The sequence below is a fragment of the Benincasa hispida genome, chromosome 9, assembly GCF_027475165.1.
Source record: "Benincasa hispida cultivar pf3 chromosome 9, pf3_genome.v1.1, whole genome shotgun sequence".
Classification (NCBI taxonomy): domain Eukaryota; kingdom Viridiplantae; phylum Streptophyta; class Magnoliopsida; order Cucurbitales; family Cucurbitaceae; genus Benincasa; species Benincasa hispida.
In genome coordinates this window covers 20,745,758-20,766,307 of record NC_143486.1, presented here as the reverse complement: position 1 = coordinate 20,766,307, position 20,550 = coordinate 20,745,758, and the positions used below count along the sequence as shown (strand labels likewise).

The window sequence follows — 20,550 nt, the reverse complement described above, 5'->3', positions numbered from 1 at the left end:
TCAAATTTTAGCTTAACTTTTTAAACTATTGGTAAAAAATAGATAACAAAAGAAGAAATTTGAAGAGAGAAAAAATGCCTATAGACTTAATTTTCAACGAAAACAAAAAACCAAATAATTACAAAATGGGCCTTAAATTGTCGATCTAATAAAAATCCATATCATACACTAAATAAATAATTTTGAAAGCACATCCAAAAATTTCCCAATCTAATTTGAGTTAGAGTAAGCAACCTTGTAATCCTACCAAAGGGACAGAGTTGAAACAAGTTACCTAATCCAATTTTTCCTTTAATAACATCAAACTAAATGCAAAAGAAAGGGCAGGAAAGTGAGCCAAAGCGAAAAATAAGCAAAACATCTACAATAAGTTGAAAGCATTTTCCCTAAAATTTTTAAGTCATCCATACAAAAACCTCATCCCTTGAAAACCGAAAAAAAAAACATGTTATTTTGATTTGTTCGTTACCCGTACAATTCTTATAAACCAATTTTGTTACCATAGAGAAATTGAGTGTTAATAATCTCGATCGATGTAGTTGCAGAACAAATGTCAAGTGATGAGTTAAAAGAATTGTAAAAATAGAAAGAAAAAAAAAAAAAATCCAAAACCAAAGCCACACACAATTCATTCACCCTAAATCAATCAATCAGCATTTAATCTCAAATAAATTCCATTAAGCAAACACGGTTGACAAAAAACATAATGAACATAAACTAACAAAATTACCAGGCTTAAAATGGCTTGGTCTTGGATATGAAGCAACAAGGTCCAAAAGTGACCAAAAAGGCTGCAAAAGCCTCTTCAAAACTACTCTAGAATAATGGGAATACAAGAAACATCATAAGTAACCTTCCTAAGAACCTCCTTTCGTAAAATTCTCACTTCTTTGATTTCTTCGATGCCCTGCACAAAATGAAAAGATATTTAACATCACAAATGAAGCTAGATTTACATAGATTTTGAAGATTGATACTTATACTTACTGGGTAGATTGAGATGCAGCAGCAGGTTGGGCTGCCGATGTCACGGGTGGTTGTTTTTCTCCAGGTCCCTACAACATTAACAAATACAAAATTAAAGAGGGGATATTGAAGGTAAGAACAACATCGGATCATTAATAATCAGGAGTGAGATGGCAAAGAAACCTGTGCCAGTCGTTCCTCCCTTCTAGCAATTTTCCTTTCCCTGCTGGCTTTGTTCTTAGCCCTCTTGGCCTCAAATTGATCCGACAGAGTCTTCTCTCTTGCCTTCTCGGCCTTCGACTTGTGGATGCTCTCCATCAGCACACGCTTGTTCTTAAAGACATTACCCTTCACTTTCATGTACATGTCATGATACATATGCTTGTCAATCTTCTTAGATTCTCTATATTTGCGGAGCAATCTCCTGAGGACACGCATTCTCCTCATCCAGAGGATTTTAGTTGGCAGCCTAGCCTCCCTGGTACCCCTACGCTTACCTGAATACAATTAGAAAATGAGAATTTAAACACAACAACAGGGACCAAGCCTCATTAAGTAATTTTGTGTCACAACATTTTAGAAAATCAGTGAAATACAATCAGACAACATCAAAGATGCTCTAAAACAGCATCTGTATTTATAAATCAAGACTTTGACAGAAAAAATACCATATCCAGAATGGCGACCCTTTCTCTTGGCCTCCTTCATGCGGCGTGCTCGAGAACGAGAGTGGATCTTGGTTGGCTTCCTGATGATGAAACCATCCTTAACCAACTTCCTTATATTTTGACCTGTCCTCAATAATCCAGACATTAATTAACAATAGAATCTCAAACAGTCCTGTCGTAATCAAATATGAAAAAAATTCGCAGAATAAAAAACTGGGGCCTGCCGAATTCGGAAGAGTAAAATGGCAAAAACATGAAAGTTCAATGTAAAAGTTCACATCTGGGAGAAATAAATCTTTAAACTTCACTAACCGAGAAAAAATTTGTTTAATAATAACCGGAATTTCCTATACAACAGGAAGATATCATCTCCTAACAATCTGATGCAAATGATTCAACAAAACTTCAGTATTATATAATTACTAGATTCAACGCGACAAGGGAACCAGAAGTTGAGGAAAAGATAAGTGATTAACTCGAGTCTAAATTATTAGCAACAACAGGAACAAAAATAGTTATTACGAACATTAAACGCATAAAAAAACCGAGGGTTCCGGACCTAAACTAAGGGAAAATTTTCAAATCCCAAAACATATTTATCATCTAGTAATCCAAGAGACACAAAACAACTTCAGATTGTGAGATCGAAACAACAGAACATCAAGCAACAACATGAAGACTGATTGAACAATCAAATCAAGAGAGCAAACAATAGAATCGAATCTAAAAAAGACAGATAAAGAAAGCGTACGAGAATTCGCCATGGAGATTTCATTGACCTCGTTGGGATCAAGCCAAACCTTGCCTCTCCCGCATTTGAGGACGCTGGCGGCGAGCCTCTTCTGAAGCTTCAGCGAAACCATTTTTCTTTGTTCGCCCTTCTCGGCCGCTAGTTGCAGAGAAGATAAGCTTATGAAGAAGAAAGGGAGTGGCCTTCTAGGGTTTTAGAAGTGACCATTTTATTGTGGGCCTGTCGACACATAAAAGGATTGGCCCTTTACGCAATTATGCTATACCCCTTCAAAATTACGAAAATTGCAAAATGTAATTTTTTTTTAAAAAAAAAAAATCCAAATCTAGTTTAATTCCATAAAATTTCTTTTAAAAAAAGTTTAATTTTAAAATTAATTATAAAATTTCCGTTACAATAATATTTTGGTCCATATATTTTAAAATTTGTTCGAATTTAGTCTCTATACTTTAGATTATCTAATTGTTTGTCCTCATTCTTTCAATAAATATTAAATTTGATATCTCAAAATTAATTTTTACTCAAATTGGTTAATAATTTTCATATTAAAAATTTTAATATGTGAATATTTTTTCAAAATATAAAATTCTAATTGATAAAAAAAGTTTTTGAAAAAATTAGACTAAATTTAAGATTTGATTAAAAGTGAGTAGATTAAAATTGGATAATTAAAAATATAAGAATTGAAATTGAACATACTTTAAAATATATACGGATCAAAATGAAATTTTATTTTTTCATCATACGGATGATTTCAAACTTACGAGTTTAAAATAATAATAATAATAATAATATAATAAAATAAAAATAAAACTAGTTTCAATTTTACTCTCCCATGCTCTTTGTTTTATTTATTTTCACATTTTGTGCTTACGGTGAAAAAACACCAAAAAACTTATTTTTAAAACTTCATCTTAGTTTTAATTTTTTTCAATCATTATATATCCTTTTGGGGTAAATTACTTTTTTTTTTTTTTTTTGGTTTGGGTTTGGTTTCCATTTGAGTCATAAGTTTCAAATTGCTACATCTTTTAATCTTTAAGTTTTGAGTTTGATTTCAATTAAGTCTCTAAAATTTAAAATAATACAATTTTACCCATGAGATTTTAGTTTTGTTTCACTTTCATTCCTATAATTCAAGGTTTACACTTTTAACCTTAATTTTCACTAAATACTCATTTTTTCAGTATTTGTTATTTAATGTTAATGTTTATTAATTAATTTAAAATAATTATAATTAATAAAGTTTGATTATTTTTCATTACTATTAAAAATAATTTGAATTTTTTTTAATAGTAATGAAAAATAATCAAACTTTATTAATTATAATTATTTTAAATTAATTAATAAATATTAATCTAAAAAACTAAAAGTAATTATTTGGTGAAAAATCGAAATTAACATTGTAGATCTTAAAACCTAGAGGCCAAATTGAAATAAAACTCAAGAGTAAAATTGAAATATTTTGAGACTTGGGGAATTTAAGGACTAAAAATGTAACATTTTGAAATCTAGAGACTACGAGTGTTCAAAAAATCCGATGGCCCGAAAAATTAATAAACCCAACCTAATTCAACACGTGCGTTTGAGTTGGGTTGGGTTCAAATAAATAAAAATTTTATGGATTGGGTTGGTTCATGAGTTCACCTAATAGAACCCAAACCAACCCGAATTTATTATTAATTTTAAAATATTTTTTTATTACATATAGCACAATTATTTATACATATATTGATTTTAATTTTATTTAATTTCAATATTTTTTTAATAATTTATTATTCAACAACTCTTAAAAGTAGTTTCTTTGCATCTTAGGAAAAAAAATTTCACTATATAAATTCAAATTGAGTTGTTAATCTTAATTCAATATATGAAAATAATCAAATAAGATTTTTACATATTTATGTTATGCTTCTTTTTAGAACAAAATTTTAAACAAATGACCCGATTAACCCGAACCAACCCAATCAAAATATTTTCTGATTGGGTTGGGTTGGGTTCGGTTCATTTTTTAATAAAGGTTATTTGGGTCGAAGAAATTTACAACCGAACAATTGAGTTTGGTCTCAAAAGTCTTTCAACCAAATTCAACCCAACCCATGAACATCCCTACTAGGGACTAAATAAAAACCAAGTCCAAAATCTAAGGACTAAAAGATATTTCTCTCTTTTGTTTTTCATTTTAACAATCTTCTTCTTCTTTGAAAAGAAGTTTAACAAAGTTTAAGTATATGAGAGGTGATATTCAATCCTATCTTATAATATTTTGGTTGAAGTATAATGTTTATAAGATATAACATTGAATCATCCTCATTTCAAAGGTTTTTTAAAAAATAAATTATTTTGAGCGAAGCAAGGGAAAAAAAGGAAAAAAAAAGGAAAAAAAAAAAAGAAAAAGAAATAATAGGCCGTGGCAAGGACGGAGAAAGAGGAGAGAGGGAAAAAAGAAAAAATAATAATTTTTAAATAAAAAGGTACGTTGTTAGCTATTGTTAGCTAGCATAACGGAAAAAGGTTATTCTAATAAGTGATTATTATAATATGCAAATTATAATAGTCAATGGATTATTCTAGTAAATAATTATTATAGTACGTGAATTATAATAATTTGTGATTGGAGTATATATTATTTTAATATAAATTAATGAGGATGAGTAAAAATGGATAAGAAATACGGAGTCCAAAACATCCCATTGAAATTGAGAGTATGAAATAGCTCATTACTGGTTAAAATGTCTAGTTTAAAAATTCAGTGGTAAAATGCTATCAAACCAAAATCTTGCCAAGTCAAATCTTAGTGTTTAAATTGTCAAGCTTGAAAACTCATAGTGCAAAATACTATCAAACTCAAATCTCAGGACTTTAGATTAAAAGGGTATTTTTTTCCCTTCATTTACTTTTATATTTGCGAAAATAAAAAATAGGAAAAAAAAAAAAGCACCTTTTTGGTCCTTAAGTTCTATTTAGTTCCTAAGTTTTAAAATGTTACACATTTAGTCCTTAAATTTTGAGTTTGGTTTCAGTTTAGTCTCTAAGTTTCAAAATGTTTCAATTTTACCCTTGATATTTGAGTTTTGTGTCAATTTGTACCTATATTTCAAGATTTATACTTTTAAACTCGATTATTTACTAAATACTCATTTTTTGTCTTTAGTATTAATTTATGTTAATAAATTAAAAATCATTAAAACAATTACAATTAATTAGTTTCAGTGTTTTTTGCCATTTCATTTCATAATTATTTTTAATTAGTTAATAGAAATTGATGTCAATGATTGAAAGTGAATATTTAATGAAAAATTGATGTTAAAAATGTAAAATCTTGGAATCTAGGGACCAAATTGAAACAAAACTCAAATCCCAATGTAAAATTATAACATTTTGAAACCTAGGGACTAAATTGAAACAAAATTCAAAACTTAAGGGCCAAATTTGTAACATTTGAAAATATAGGGACCAAATAGAAACTACAACCAAAACCTAGGGACCAAAAAAGTATTTTACCCTAAAAAAATATTAAATCTTAAAAAAAATATAAAAAACATTTTCTTCAACTTCTTTTAATTTTTTTAAATATTATTTTTCTTAATTATTAAAAGAAAAAAATTCATCTTCTTTTGGGCTAGACAATAGGTGTGGAGCCTAAAGAAAATGAAAAGAAAGAAGAATAACAATGAGGAAAACGAGGAAGGAGGGGAGGGGAGAAAGAAGGAAAGAGGATAATGAATAGGAAGTTGAAAGAAAAGTAGAAGGAAAACAAGATTTTGGATTTTTCAATTAATTTTGAAATAAAGGTTATCTAACACACAATGAAACTTGTTACACATGATGTTACAACAATTTTAAGAACATCAAAGATAAATATAGAAAAATATCACAAGAACATAATACAGAATTTGGTAATTCAGTTCGGTACAATACCACCTGATACCAAATCCTTGGTGTAATGCAAGTGCACGTATCAAGTTATAGCATAGTAAAATGATTAAGGGATCAAGTATCGTCATTTGGAGATTAAATACCGAAATTATGCTTAGCTATTTTAGAATTGTATTGATTTTATTTAAGGATTGGATTCTTAATGATATTTTGATTTTTAAAATAAAGGAAAGTAAAGTAAAGTAAAGATGGTCAAAATTTAAGAGACAAAGATGTTCAAGGGTATGGATTTCTTTAATTACTTCATTAAGACATGCAAAGATTTCTATAGAATAATCTATTAATGATATTGTTGGGGTTGATGTCATAAAACTCGTAGGTTTTATAGTTTGTAAATTTTATATACGAATTATTTGTTTAATAAAATAAGATGTTATTTTATCTAACATTTAGTTTACATTAATCCAATCGAATGTTATTTAATATAACTTAAACATGTATGCAGTTGACATACAAATGGATTATGTTTAAGTAATAATCTAAATGGTCTGTAGTATATGGATAAGGTTGGATACTTTATCATGGTGTAGGGGTATTCAAAAAACCCGGTAACTTGACCAACCCAAACCGCAAGGATTGGGTTGGGTTAAAAATGTTAAAAAATATTAAATTCGGGTTGGGTCTCGGGTTATCCCATTTCATGGTCGGATCAACCTGACCCGACCCGAATATATATATATAAATAAATAAATAAAAGTTAAAAAAAAAACAGTTAATTTTTTTTTTAAAAAAAACAGAACTGGTGACCCAACCCAGAAATTTTGAGTTGGGTTGGGTTGGGTTAACCCTCCAAAAAAGAACTAATAGGGTTCATTATTAGCCAACCCGAATTTTTGGGTTGGTCCACAAAAATCTTCCAACCCGGCCCAATCCGGACTATGTACACCCCTATTGTAATTGTTACAATAGTTGTCAAGTGTTATCAATGATCTAATCCAAATTGTTCATGTGAAGACATGTGAGTGAAGGTATCCTATACAAAGAGTTTGTATAAGTTCGGACCAGGAAATGATTAGTTTCTCTTTATAACACCATTAATTGAAGAGATTAACATTTCACTAGGAATACTACAGGTGGCTTGACTTTAATCTTGAGTAAGTTGTAAACTCTTGTCTATAAGAACAATCCTTTAATCTATATGGGTGAGAGTAGCCAGATACGTCGACTTAATAAGTCTACTTGTCCAAGTAGGGAGCTGGGAAAATAGTTACACAAGATGAATTAACTCTTTCCCATCTTAAGGGAAAGTAGATGAATTGTTCCCTTAAGGGTTGATTCCAAGTGTTGAATAATTGAGGTGCCTCACCCTCTCACTGGCCAGAGATGGGTCTGAAGGAACTCTATTTATAGAGAACCTTTGAGCGGAAGCGAATGGTCCAAAATCCATTGTGAATGAACTCATACATTTAATGTTATACAGAACAGATTATGCATAAAACTTAAATTACAACATGCTTCTGAAATTAAAACAAAGGAAAAGTTATTGTACCTTTGAAGAACCCTTCTTCAAGTAAATCCCTCGATCAAATTTGTTCACAAACGCATCGAACAACTCGAACACCCTCAAACAGCAACAAACAACAACCAAACACTACCAATAGGTTACCTTGGTATTCTTGGTGTGAGAATCCAGGAGTGGTGGGCTCTGGCTTATTTTGGTTAGAGGGAAGGTTTGGTGTGGAGGAGGAAGACGATCGTATAGGCAACAACATTATCGTGTAGAAAAAACTAGTCTATTGCATAGACTTCCTACTCGATTGTTTAGGCTCTCAAGTGACCGTATAGTAAAACTTTCTTACTTGATTGCTAATCACGTCCATCGTTTGAAATTTGAAATCAAATTTCATCTTTTCCCAAATTTTCCATAAAACTAAATAACTACCTACTAAGGGTGGTTATTGAGAAAAAGAATTTAATTATCAAATAATTAATAAATATAAATAAATATGATAACTAACATATCATATTATATTTATAATCTATAGTTATAATATTGCATCATATACAATATATAAACCATAGTTATTTTTCTTTATTTTATGGCATTTAATATAAATCATATTTATATTAAATTTAATAACTATAAATCTTATTCATAGAAAATATATTTGAATCATATTCAAATATTAGTTCCTCAAATCAAACAATAATGTATCAAATACATTATGTCAATTATATCATATATAATTGAATTAACTTAATTATATCATATATAATAAAATTTCTTCTTATTAATTTGAACATTTCAAGTTAAACCAAAAATTGATTCCCAACTTAAATCCATTGAGCTACCAAGAGGATCTCATGGACCTGTAGCTTGAAGCTCCAACGGTACGTGAATAATTGATTAAAATTTTTAATCATAATATCTACCTCCGTTAACTGTCGGGCACTCCATTAAAGACTGACAGCTACACTCTTCGCACTATACATATATTTTTGTGTCCATTGGATATAACCAATCAACAATATGATGACCTTTCACAAATTGCTCATAAGTATAGTTGGGCCAAATTATCATTTTGCCTCTACAGTTACATCTAACTCCTTTAGTACCACTGATTCCTCTAATGAACAATAGATCATAGTCCCACCATGACTGAATCCCTCTTGTGTAGTTGAATTTCCAGCTCCCCAATCAGACGAATCCCCAAAATGGTAGGCTTGTTGAGTCGGCGATTTGGCCACTCTCACCCATACAAATCAAATGACTGCCCTCATAGGCAAGAGTTCACAATTCACTCAGGATTAAGGTCATGTTACTTATGGTCATCCTAGTGAAATGAAAGTCTTAGTTATGAACGACGTTATATAACGAGACTAAACATTTCGGGTTCGGTCTTATACAAACTCCTTTGTATAGAATATCCCCGCTTGCATGTCTTATACATGATTGATTAGGATCAGATCATTTGTACCACTTTACAACATATGTAACACCTACAAAGGAGACCATACTCGTAGTGTCACCAGGATAAGGTATCCAACCTTATCCACATACTACAGACCATTTAGGTTATCACTTAACATACGATCCACTTGTATGTCTCCATATACATGTTTAAGTTGCAACAATAATCATGGATCTTAGTTTATTGGTTTGTGGTTAATGTAACTAAAATATCATATATTTTATAGACAATGTGAATAAGATATCATTTATTATAAATCATAGAATGTTTGTTCATACAAGTGTTTACAAACTACAAGATCCTACGAGATTTAGAGCATCAATCCCAACAATCTCCCACTTGTCCTAAAGCTAGTGGGGTGTACAAGATAATCAAATTACAAGTACACAAAACAATAAACTAGGGCACAAACGCCCAGTACAAGATCTCCCACTTTCCCTAGTCCAACTGTGGTTTGTCCCATAGACCCATACTCTGCAGGTGACCCTCAAACACTGTAGCTGTGAGGGCCTTCGTAAATGGATCAACAACATTGTGCTCCAAATCTATCTTCGTGACAATCATGTCCCATCGATGCACAATCTCTCAGATGAGATGGTATTTTCGCTCAATGTGGTTGCCGCGCTTATGACTCCGAGGTTCACGGGAATTTGCCACAGTAGCACTATTATCACAATAAAGAGTGATAGGCTTAGACATATCTGGAACAAGTTCCAGATTAGTCAGGAATTTCCTAAGCCAAACAACCTCTTTAGTAGCTTCACAAGCTGCTACATACTCGGCCTCCATGGTGGAGTCCGCGATGCTCTCTTGCTTGGTGCTTTGCTATACTACAACCTCTCCGTTAAGAGTGAACACTGATCCTGAAGTAGATTTCCTAGAATTTCTATCAGTCTAAAAATCAGTCCGTGTATCCCATAAGGATCAAATCCTTAGAACCATACACAAGCATGTAGTCCCTCGTTCTCCAAAGATACTTGAGGATGTTCTTATCGGCTTTCCAGTGCTCATATCCTGGATTAGACTGATATCTACTGACTATCTCCATTACGTAGCAGATGTCAGGTATAGTACATAACATTGCATACATTAAACTGCCCACGACAGATGCATAGGGGACCCGTTTCATATTCTCAACCTTTTAAGGTATCTTAGGACACTGTTCCTTAGACAATATAACTTTGTTCCTGAAAGGCAATAGGCCCCTCTTGGAGTTCTGCATCAAGCACTTGATCAACATCTTGTCAATGTACGACGCCTGAGACAATGCTAGCATTTTGTTCTTTCGATCCCGAAAGATCTGAATCCCAAGAACAAACTGAGTCTCTCCAAAATATTTCATTTGGAATTAGGTCGCTAGCCAGTTCTTAACTGAAGTCAGTAAGCCTACGTCATTCCCAATGAGTAGGATATCATCTACACATAACACTAGGAAAAATACTGAACTGTTGCCTGTAGACACAAAGCTCATCAACGTTTTAGTTAAAGCCATAAGATTTGATCGCATTATCAAACCTTATGTTCCAAGATCGAGATGTCTGTTTTAGTCCATAAATGGACCGATTCAGCTTGTAAACCTTTTACTCTTGACCTTGGACTATGAATCCCTCGGGTTGCACCATATAAATGGTCTCCTCAAGAATTTCATTCAGAAACGTAGTATTGATATCCATTTTTCATATCTCATAGTCATAATATGAGGCAATGGATAGGAGGTTGTGGATAGACTTCAACATGGCAATAGGCGAGAAAGTCTCCTCATAGTCGACTCTCTCTACCTAGATATAACCCTTTGCCACAAGTTTAGCCTTGAAGGTTTGCACCTTCCCATCAGCACCCTGTTTCCTCTTGTAGGTTCATTTACAACCTATAAGTTTAACCCTATCAGGTTGATCTACAAGATCCCAAACTGAATTGAAGTACGTAAACTCCATTTTGAGATCCATAGCTTTGACCAATTCATCTATGTTAACATCCTTCATTGCCTTCTGTAAGACAACAGATCCTCAACCTCACCATCAGCTATCATAACTAGGATTTCAGTTAATCCCATATAGCGAATAGATGAGTTCACAATCCTCTCACTACGTCGAGGTTCCCTTAACACTTGAGGTGGATTTGACCTACTAGATGAACCTACGTCAACAACTCTTGTTGAGGTAGTAGGCTCTTCAACAACTCTTGTTGAAGATTCAATAGTTTATTTGGAAAGCTCATTCAACACAATTTTGCTTCTAGGTTTGTGCTCCCTTATATGATCCTCCTCAAGAAAAGTAGCATTTGTCGATATAAACACTTTGTTTTCTTTAGGATCATAAAAATAACCCCCTCACGTCCCTTTGGGATAGCCTACAAATAGGCATAACCTTGAATGTGGTTCTAATTTCTTAGGATTAGCCTCAAGCACATATTCTGGGCAATCCCAGATACAGAAATGACGAAAACTAGCTTTACGATCATTCCACAACTCCAAAGGTGTTCTAGCAACACTTTTGGAGGGAACAAAGTTCAGGATATAAGCTGTAGTCTCTATTGCAAAACCCCAAAACGAGTCAGTAATATTTTATTCACATTGTCTATGAAATATATGATATTTTAATTTTATTAATCACAAACCAATAAACTAAGATCCATGGTTATCGTTGTAACTTAAACATGTATGTGGAGACATACAAGTGGGTCATGTTTTAAGTGATAAACCTAAATGGTCTGTAGTATATGGATAAGGTTGGATACCTTATCCTGGTGACATTATGAGAATGGCTTGCTTAGTAGGTGTTATAAATGTTGTAAAGTGTTATAAATGATCTGATATTGATCATTCATGTATCAGACATGCGAGCAGGTATATTCTATACAAAGAAGTTTGTATAAGACCAGACCACGAACTGTTTAGTCTCGTTATATAGCGTCATTCATAATTGAGACTTTCATTTCACTAAGATGACCATAGGTAACATGACCTTAATCCTGAGTGAGTTATGAACTCCTACCTATGAGGGCGGTCGTTTCATTTGCATAGGTAAGAGTGGCCAGATCGTCGACTCAACAAGCCTACCATTTTGAGGATTTGTCTTATTGGGGAGCTGAGAACTCAACTACACAAGATGAATTTACTCCTTCCTCGAAGCAGGGGTAAGTAGATAAATTGCTCCATTAAGGGCTGATTCCGGTCTTGAATAATGTGGCACCACACCCTCTCTTGACCTAAGAAGGGTTCAGTCATAGTGTGACTATCTATTGTTCATTAGAGGAATTAGTGGTACTTAAGGAGTTAGATGTAACTACAGGGGAAAGACGGTAATTTGGCCCAGCTGTACTTACGAGCGATTTGTAAAGGGTCATCGTACTATTGATTGGTTATATCCAATGGACACAAAATATATCTGTAGTGCGAAAAATGCAGCTGTTGATTTTTAATGGAGTGCCCGACAGTTAACGGATGGTGAATAATATGATTAAAGAGTTTAATCAGTTATTTACGTACCGTTGGTGCTTCAAGCTACAGGTTCATGAGGTCCTCTTGGTAGCTCAAAGGATTTATGTTGGGAATCAATTTTTGGTTTAATTTGAAATGTTCAAATTAATAAGAGGGAATTTGATTATATATGATATAATTAAGTTAATTCGATTATATATGATATAATTGACATAATGTATTTGATACATTATTGTTTGATTTGAGGAACTAATATTTGAATATGATTCAAATATATTTTCTAGGAATAAGATTCATAGTTATTAAATTTAATATAAATATAATTTATATTAAATGCCATAAAATAAAGAAAAAGAACTATGGTTTATATATAGTATATGATGCAATATTAAAACTATAGGTTATAAATATAATATGATAAGTTAGTTATCATATTTATTTATATTTATTAATTATTTGATAATTAAATTCTTTTTCTCGATAATCACCCTTAGTGGGTAGTTATTTAGTTTTATGGAAAATTTGGGATAAAATGAAATTTGATTTCAAATCTCAAATGACGGACGTGATTAGCAATCAAGTAAGAAAGTCTTACTATACGATCACTTGAGAGCCTAAACGATCGAGTAGGAAGTCTATGCGATAGATTAGTTTTTTCTACACGATAGTGTTGTTGCCTATACGATCGTCTTCCTCCTCCACACCAAACCTTCCCTCTAACCAAAATAAGCTAGAGCCCACCATTCCTGGATTCTCACACCGAGAATACCAAGGTAACCTAGTGGTAGTGTCCGGTTGTTGCTTGTTGCAGTTCGAGGGAGTTGTTCGCTGCATTCGTGAACAAATTTGATCGAGGGATTTACTTGAAGAAGGGTTCTTCAAAGGTATAATCTTTTATCCTTTGTTTTAATTTCAGAAGCATGTTGTAATTTAAGTTTTGTGCATAATCTGTTCTGTATAACTGTAAATGTATGAGTTCATTCACAATGGGTTTTGGACGACCTGCTTCCGCTCAAAGGTTCTCTGTAATTAGAGTTCCTTCAATTGGTATCAGAGTCAAGTTGTGTTTTGATTTCCAAATTTCATTGTTGTATTGAATTTTGTTTACAGTTTTGGTGGGTTTTAACTTTCTGCATTGCGTTTAAGTGTTAAATGTTTGTGGATGTTGTTGATGGATGTTTCGGGATTATTGTCTCCATTTAATGCTTTCATTTACTTTTACAAAATTTAATTGTAAGGCCCCCTGCATTTTTGGGCACAATAACTTGCAATTGAGTATGTATTCATTTATGTTTTTAAGTCGTTCGTGAAGAAGCTTTAGATGCAAAGAGTTGATGTTCATTTCAATGGAGAAGACGAAACGATGGTCGCATCATGTAGCTCAAGCTAGACGATCATTTGGATTTGTTATGCATTCGTGTAGAAATGTTCTACTCGATCGTGTAGTATTTGCTAAACGATCGCATAGCTAATGCTACACAATCGTGTAAAGAGTTTACTCGATCGTGTTGTGTTGGCTGCATGGTCGTATAGACACTCGGGGGTAAACGATCACACAGTATTGGATACTCGACACAAGGCATGCACGCTAAACGATCATGTAGGCTATCATGCTCATTGCATGGTGTACGATACTTGGGGCTTGTTACTCAATCATGTAGACTATCATGCTCATCGCATACTCATTAGCTACACGATCGCATGGCATGCGTTACTCGAAGCACACTACACGATTGCGTGGACTTTCATGCTCATCGCATAGTCCTAAGCCACACGATCATTGCTAAACGATCGTTTACACTCGACAATCAGAATAATTTGCTACATGATCAAGTGACGAGGCTTCAAGGCGGGCGGTCCAAGACCTGGTTCACCTGTTCGAATCGGTTGACTCGAACCTTTTGTAATAGTTTAGCTTTTATTTCTGATTTTGAGACAAGTTATCCCAGTCCATCAACTTTTAATAAATTTGCATGTGATGTATATTTATTTTATATGCCATAATGTATGTCATATAGTTTTAAAACCCATAGGTTATGCATATTTTCATGCATCATCTTTATTATAAATGTTATAATATATTAGTATGCATAATTAAATTACATTAAAGCATGCTCATGCATCATATATTATAAGAGTTATACTATATGCATGCATTAATGCATATCCATGCATCATTTATATTATAAGTGTTATAATATAAGGTTGTATGTTAGCATGGAATGTTTGCTTAGTTCATTACTTTATATAAAAGGTATATATATTAGTAATGAATAAACATTGCATGAAGCATGACACTTAGGTTTATTTATAAAAGTTATAAATACCTTGTGAATGTCTAGCTTAGCAATGTAGATGGTTTTAATTATTTCATTTTTTATAAGAGTTATAATTAATGAAATTAGAATTAAAATCAATAATAAAGAGTTGCATGCACACCTTAGGCTTTAATCATTTTTTTTTAAAGGGTTTTAAAATTTGATTGAGATAGACCTAAGATCACGTTTCTAATAAGATTAGAAACCTAAGTTTAATCTTTTAATTCGGTTTAATAGGATTACATTGACTAATAAAAGATTAAATATGTAACAAATGTATCTATAAGGGACCTTTTGGCTAAGGTTGGTTTTGGCTAGGCTGGGGTACTTAAGTCGATGGAAATGTCACACCCCTACCTAGGAACCTACTTGGAGAGATGAATTAGATAGATTTGTTACATGCATGTAAATTTGATGAAAAGTTTGTTAAAGTGTTTAATAAGACTTGAATCAAACTTCTTTAATCATCAAAAGCAAGTGTTGTTTTTTAGCAAATTAAACAAACCACTTAGTTAAAATCAATAGTCGGATTTTCTAAGTTAATGAATCCCTAAGTTGAACATTCAGTGGGAGGTAATTGAGGTATATGATACTTCACTTTACCTCTACACGTTTCTCCCTAAAAATTTCACACCGTGAGATCTATCCTCGGCCTCGAGGCACCTTGGGAGTGTCCCCCTACGGATGACATTTGGGTAAGTCAATACCAAGGTAAATGGAGAGAATTTTCATAGTAAGTGGGAGCGAGATGTATGACAACATATCCCTCAGTCTCTCTCATTAGGCTGGATAAAGTTTTAGTGCATCGCCTTGTGGCACCCTGGGAGTGTCCTTCTAAAGGATGGTTGTTTTGCACAACTCTTTATCTGATCTCCATCAATGGATAGGGTTTCTTTATTCTCTGCCCTAATAAACTTTTCCCTAAGATTGGCTCATTAGGGCGGGACTATAGGGCCTAAAATAAGGGGTTACTTTTACACAGAATTGTTAAGGATATTAACAAATTCTGGACCGAACAATGGTGACTGTTAGATTCAGTTACAAGGAGTTGTTTCTGTCTAATGGTTGAGATTGTCTCATTCCAGTGAAGGGGCACTTGATCACCCTATGGTGACTTTTGTCCTGTCTCACTGGAGCATCATTGTAAAATAGATGTCACTTAGGGTACAATAGAACTATTTTGCTAAAACTTAATTGGTGCTAAAAGTGGTTTAATACAAGTAGACTTATTAAGTTTATTCATTCTTTTCAGCAATTTTATTATGGCTACTGCTACTTTAGCATTACTTGCCACCGATAAACTGACTGGTGAGAATTACACTAGTTAGAAGAATACAATAAATACGATTTTGATCATCGATGACCTGAGGTTCGTCCTTATGGAGAAGTGTCCTCCTATTCCACCTCATGACGCTGCTCAAAACGTTCGAGACGCGTATGAGCACTAGACACAGGCGAACGAAAAGGTCCGAGCGTATATCTTGGCCAACCTTAACGATATTTTGGCCAAAAAGCATGAGCTCATGATCACTGCATGCAAGATCATGGAGTCCCTGAGGGGAATGTTGGGACAACCATCTGTAGCTCAGCCACGACGCTCCGAAGTATATCTTCAATTCACGGATGAAGGAGGGTACATCTGTTAGGGAACACGTTCTCAATATGATGGTCCATTTCAACGTGACGGAGATGAACGGGTCGAACATCAATGAGGCTAGCCAGGTTAGCATAATTCTTGAGTCGTTACCAGAAAGCTTCCTTCATTTCATAAGCAACGCTGTTCTGAACAGGGTTGATTACAACCTTACAACTCTATTCAATGAGTTGCAGATTTTCCAATCTTTGCTAAAAAGCAAGGAAAAGAAGGTTGGTGAGGAAAATATTGTTTCATCTTCCAAAAAGTTTCACAAAGGTTTGACCTCTGGAATTTGTTGGAGTTGATGCCCTAAAGTCTCGTGTCCTGTAGTTTGTAAATAGTATATACGAACACCTATGATTGTTAATATATGATATTTACTTCACACCTTGTTTTTTTTCTTGGTTATTTGTTTTATTTGCTTTACCACAAACCAATAAACATAAAATCCCTGGTTATCTGTATGTGACTCAAGCATATATGTGGTGACATACAAGTAGATCATGTCTTGAGTGATAACAAAAATGGTTTGTAGTAAATGGATAAAGGAGGGAAACCTTATCCTGGTAACGCTACGGACGTGACCCCCTTTGTGGAATGGTCACAAGTGTTGTGACTTGTCACAGATGGTCTGATATTGATCATTCGTGTTGGGGACATGCGAGCGGGGGCGTCCTATACAATGAGTTTGTATAAGACCTGACCACAAAGTGTTAATGTCTCATTATATAATACCGTTCATGACAGAGACTTCACTTCATTAGGATGACCATAGGTAACATGACCTCAATCCTGAGTGAGTTGGGAACTCCTGCCATTGAGGGCAGTCTTTTGATTTGTATGGGTGCGAGTGGCCAGGTTACCGATTCAAACCTACTATTTTGAGATTTGTCTGATTTGGGAGCTGGGAACTCAGCTACACAAGATGGAATTCACTCCTTCCCTGAAGCAGGGGTAAGTAGATAGATGGCTCCCTTAAGGGCTGATTCTGAGGCTTGAATGATGTGGCGCTACACACCTTCTCTTGGCCCGAGAGGTGTTCACACATAGTTGGACTATGTTGTATTGTTCATTAGAGGAATCAATGTTATTTAAGAAGTGAGATGTAACTATAGGGGAAAAACGGTAAATTGGCCCAATTGGACTTACGAGCATCTGTGAAGGGTCATCGTACTCATGATTGGTTATATTCAATGGACACAGAAATACATCTGTGGTAAGAAGAATTCAGCTGTTGGTCTTTAGTGGAATCACTGACAGTTAACGGATGGTGGATCTCGTGGCTAAAGAGTTTAGTCAGCTATTCACGTACCGTTGGAGCTTTGAGCCACAGGTCCATTAGGTCACCTGGGTAGCTTGGATAAAGTCGAGAACCAGTTTTTGGGTTAATTTGAAATGTTCAAATTGACAAGAGGAAGTTCAATTATATATGATATAATTGGACTGGTTAATTATATATGATATAATTGGCTAAATGTATGAGATACATTATTTTAGAGGAAATTAGATATAAATATGATTTATATCAAGTAGATGAGAAAATACTATAGTAGATATATGATATCAAACTATAGGATATAAATATAATATGATTATATTTATTAATTAAATTAATTGATTAATTATTTGATAATTAACGGATTTATCCACGTTCGAACGTGGGAAGTGGTCTGCGATGGTTATGGTAACCGGCGGATTAAAACAATGAAAACCGTTTTCATTTTTATCATTCGTGCAATGAAAACCGTTTTCATTTTTATCATTCGTGCATTCGTATTATCGCTCGCCCAAAAGAATCCGTGAAAGCGATCGGGAGAGCCTATACGATAGAAGCTCGCCCGTCTAAACGATGGCCTGCCTCACGTTTTCTCTAAACGATCGTATACGTTTTTTCCTAAACGATCGTTTAGTCTTTCATACATGATCATGTAGCTCTACTATATGATAAGCATTTCCGCTATACGATAGTAGGGTTTCATTTCCCACTTGCTTATCGTCTACACGACGCATTCTCCTCCGTCATCTACCAAACTCACCAAAGCCCACTCTTTAGGTTTTTGATGCCAAGGATACTTGGGTTTCTCTTGCGGTGGTGTCATCCCCGCTGCATTGTTCGTGTACGTTCTGATCATGCTGTTGCAGTCGACATACTCGTCGGGTGCTAGTAGATCGGTGGGAGGTTTTCCGCTGCTTAGGGTTCAGACATTCGAAGAGTGTCTTCATTTTGTATGAACCCTTTCTTTGTTAATTATTGTATTTTGAGCATGCCGATAATTAGATTATATGTATAACTGTATGTGTTGAATGTATGTCGTTTGTATTTTGGTCACTGTGAAGTCGGAGTGATCTAAACCCGCTCATGGAACTCTCGGTATGAGATCCTTCAATTGGTATCAGAACCAGGTTTCTAATACTCCGATTTCATTTGTTGCAACGAAATAACATATACATTCATGGTGGGTGCATTTCTACACTGTTTTAAATATTAAATCTATTGTGGATGTGCCGGATTAATGGATGTTTTTGGGATGAATTGCCTTGGTTTGTTTAATTCCTTTTACATTTGCAGTTGTTTGTAAAGGCCCCTGCGTTTTTGGGCATAAATAATCGTAATCGAGTCTATATTCAAAGTGTTTGAAGTCTTGAGTCATTCGTCGAAGTTTTGGGCAAAGGTTGTGGCTCTTCGAGGAAGAAGATGATCTAGGGTTGATTGCATCGTGAAAATGAAGGAGTATGTGATCGCCGTTGAATGCATTAGTTAAACGATGGGGTATGCGATCAAGAGTTGGTCATATCGGTTAGACGATCAGATGTTCGCGTATCGTTTAAAGCACGCTAGACGATCGTTTAGGTCAGCAAGCTTCATCGCTTAGTAACTGACTAAACGATCGTTTAGCATCACAAGGTAAATCTTTATCATGTTGCACGCATTGGTTAGATGATCAGACGCTTGCGTATCGTTTAAAGCACGCTAGATGATCGTTTAGATCAGCAAGCTTCATCGCTTAGTAACTGACTAAACGATCGCTTAGTAACTCAAGGTAAATCGTTTACCTTTCATCGCGCTACATGATCACATGGACAATCAGGCTTCGCAGCCTCGTCGTCGTCTACGCGATCGTTTGCTAATGTTCCTATCGTCTAATGCGCTCTGAACGATCGTCTACCTGTTGGAGTTTGTTACACGATGAAGACCTCTTGGCGGTTCAAGACCCGGTTCGCTTGTGAACCAGTTTGCTCGATGAAAAATGTAATAGATAGGGTTTTTCATTCCCCTTTTTTGGTTTAAAAGCTCATCCTTGTCCATTAATCATTTGTATAATACATACGATGTATGTTTTATATGTCATATGGTATGCACATATAGTAAATCCTACCTTAGGTTATGTATTGATCATGTATCATCTCTTTATTGTAATTGTTATAATTTAGAGAAGCATGGTTTTAATTATGTAAGAGCATGCTCATGCATCATATAATATAAAAGTTATATTTATGCATGCATAAAAAGTATCGACATGCATCATCTTTATATTATAATTGTTATAGTATAAGGGTGAATGATAGCATGTTTGCTTGGTTATTACGCATTATATAAAAGTTATATAGTAATGACCGAACATTGCATGAAACATGACACATAGGTTACTTTATAAATGTTATAAACGTCTCGTTATGCGCAATGTTTTTTAGTTGTTTCTTTTTAAGAGTTAAAGAGAAATTAGAACTAAAAGAAATAAGAAAGACATGCATGCTCACTTAGGTTTAATTTGTGGTTTTAAAATGTTTAAAACTTGGATCACATAGACCTAAGATCACGGTTCTAATATGATTAGCAACCCTAAGGCTTTAATCTTTTAATCCGTTTAATAGGATTAAATTGGCTAATAAAAGGTTAAAGTGTAGCAAATCTATCTATAA

General features: G+C 33.9%; 1 protein-coding gene across 1 annotated transcript; it reads right to left on the bottom strand.

Moving 5' to 3' along the window:
- Nucleotides 1–656: 656 nt before the first annotated feature.
- LOC120085046 (large ribosomal subunit protein eL19x-like) lies at nt 657–2,645 on the bottom strand. The gene is made up of 5 exons (XM_039040882.2): nt 2,386–2,645; nt 1,635–1,757; nt 1,150–1,463; nt 988–1,055; nt 657–907 (listed from the first exon to the last, which is right to left on the bottom strand). Exons 1-5 carry the CDS (start codon nt 2,495–2,497, stop codon nt 883–885), a joined length of 642 nt encoding a protein of 213 aa, XP_038896810.1. The 5' UTR covers nt 2,498–2,645; the 3' UTR covers nt 657–882.
- Between the last annotated feature and the right edge of the window lie 17,905 nt (nt 2,646–20,550).

Excerpts from the sequence above, each read along its gene's own strand:
- LOC120085046 (XM_039040882.2), bottom strand. The coding sequence starts at position 2,497 with ATGGTTTCGCTGAAGCTTCAGAAGAGGCTCGCCGCCAGCGTCCTCAAA. Across the intron at positions 1,056-1,149 it reads GGGAGGAACGACTGGCACAG|GGACCTGGAGAAAAACAACC; the intron begins GTTTCTTTGCCA and ends TTAATGTTGTAG. Across the intron at positions 908-987 it reads GCTGCATCTCAATCTACCCA|GGCATCGAAGAAATCAAAGA; the intron begins GTAAGTATAAGT and ends CATTTTGTGCAG.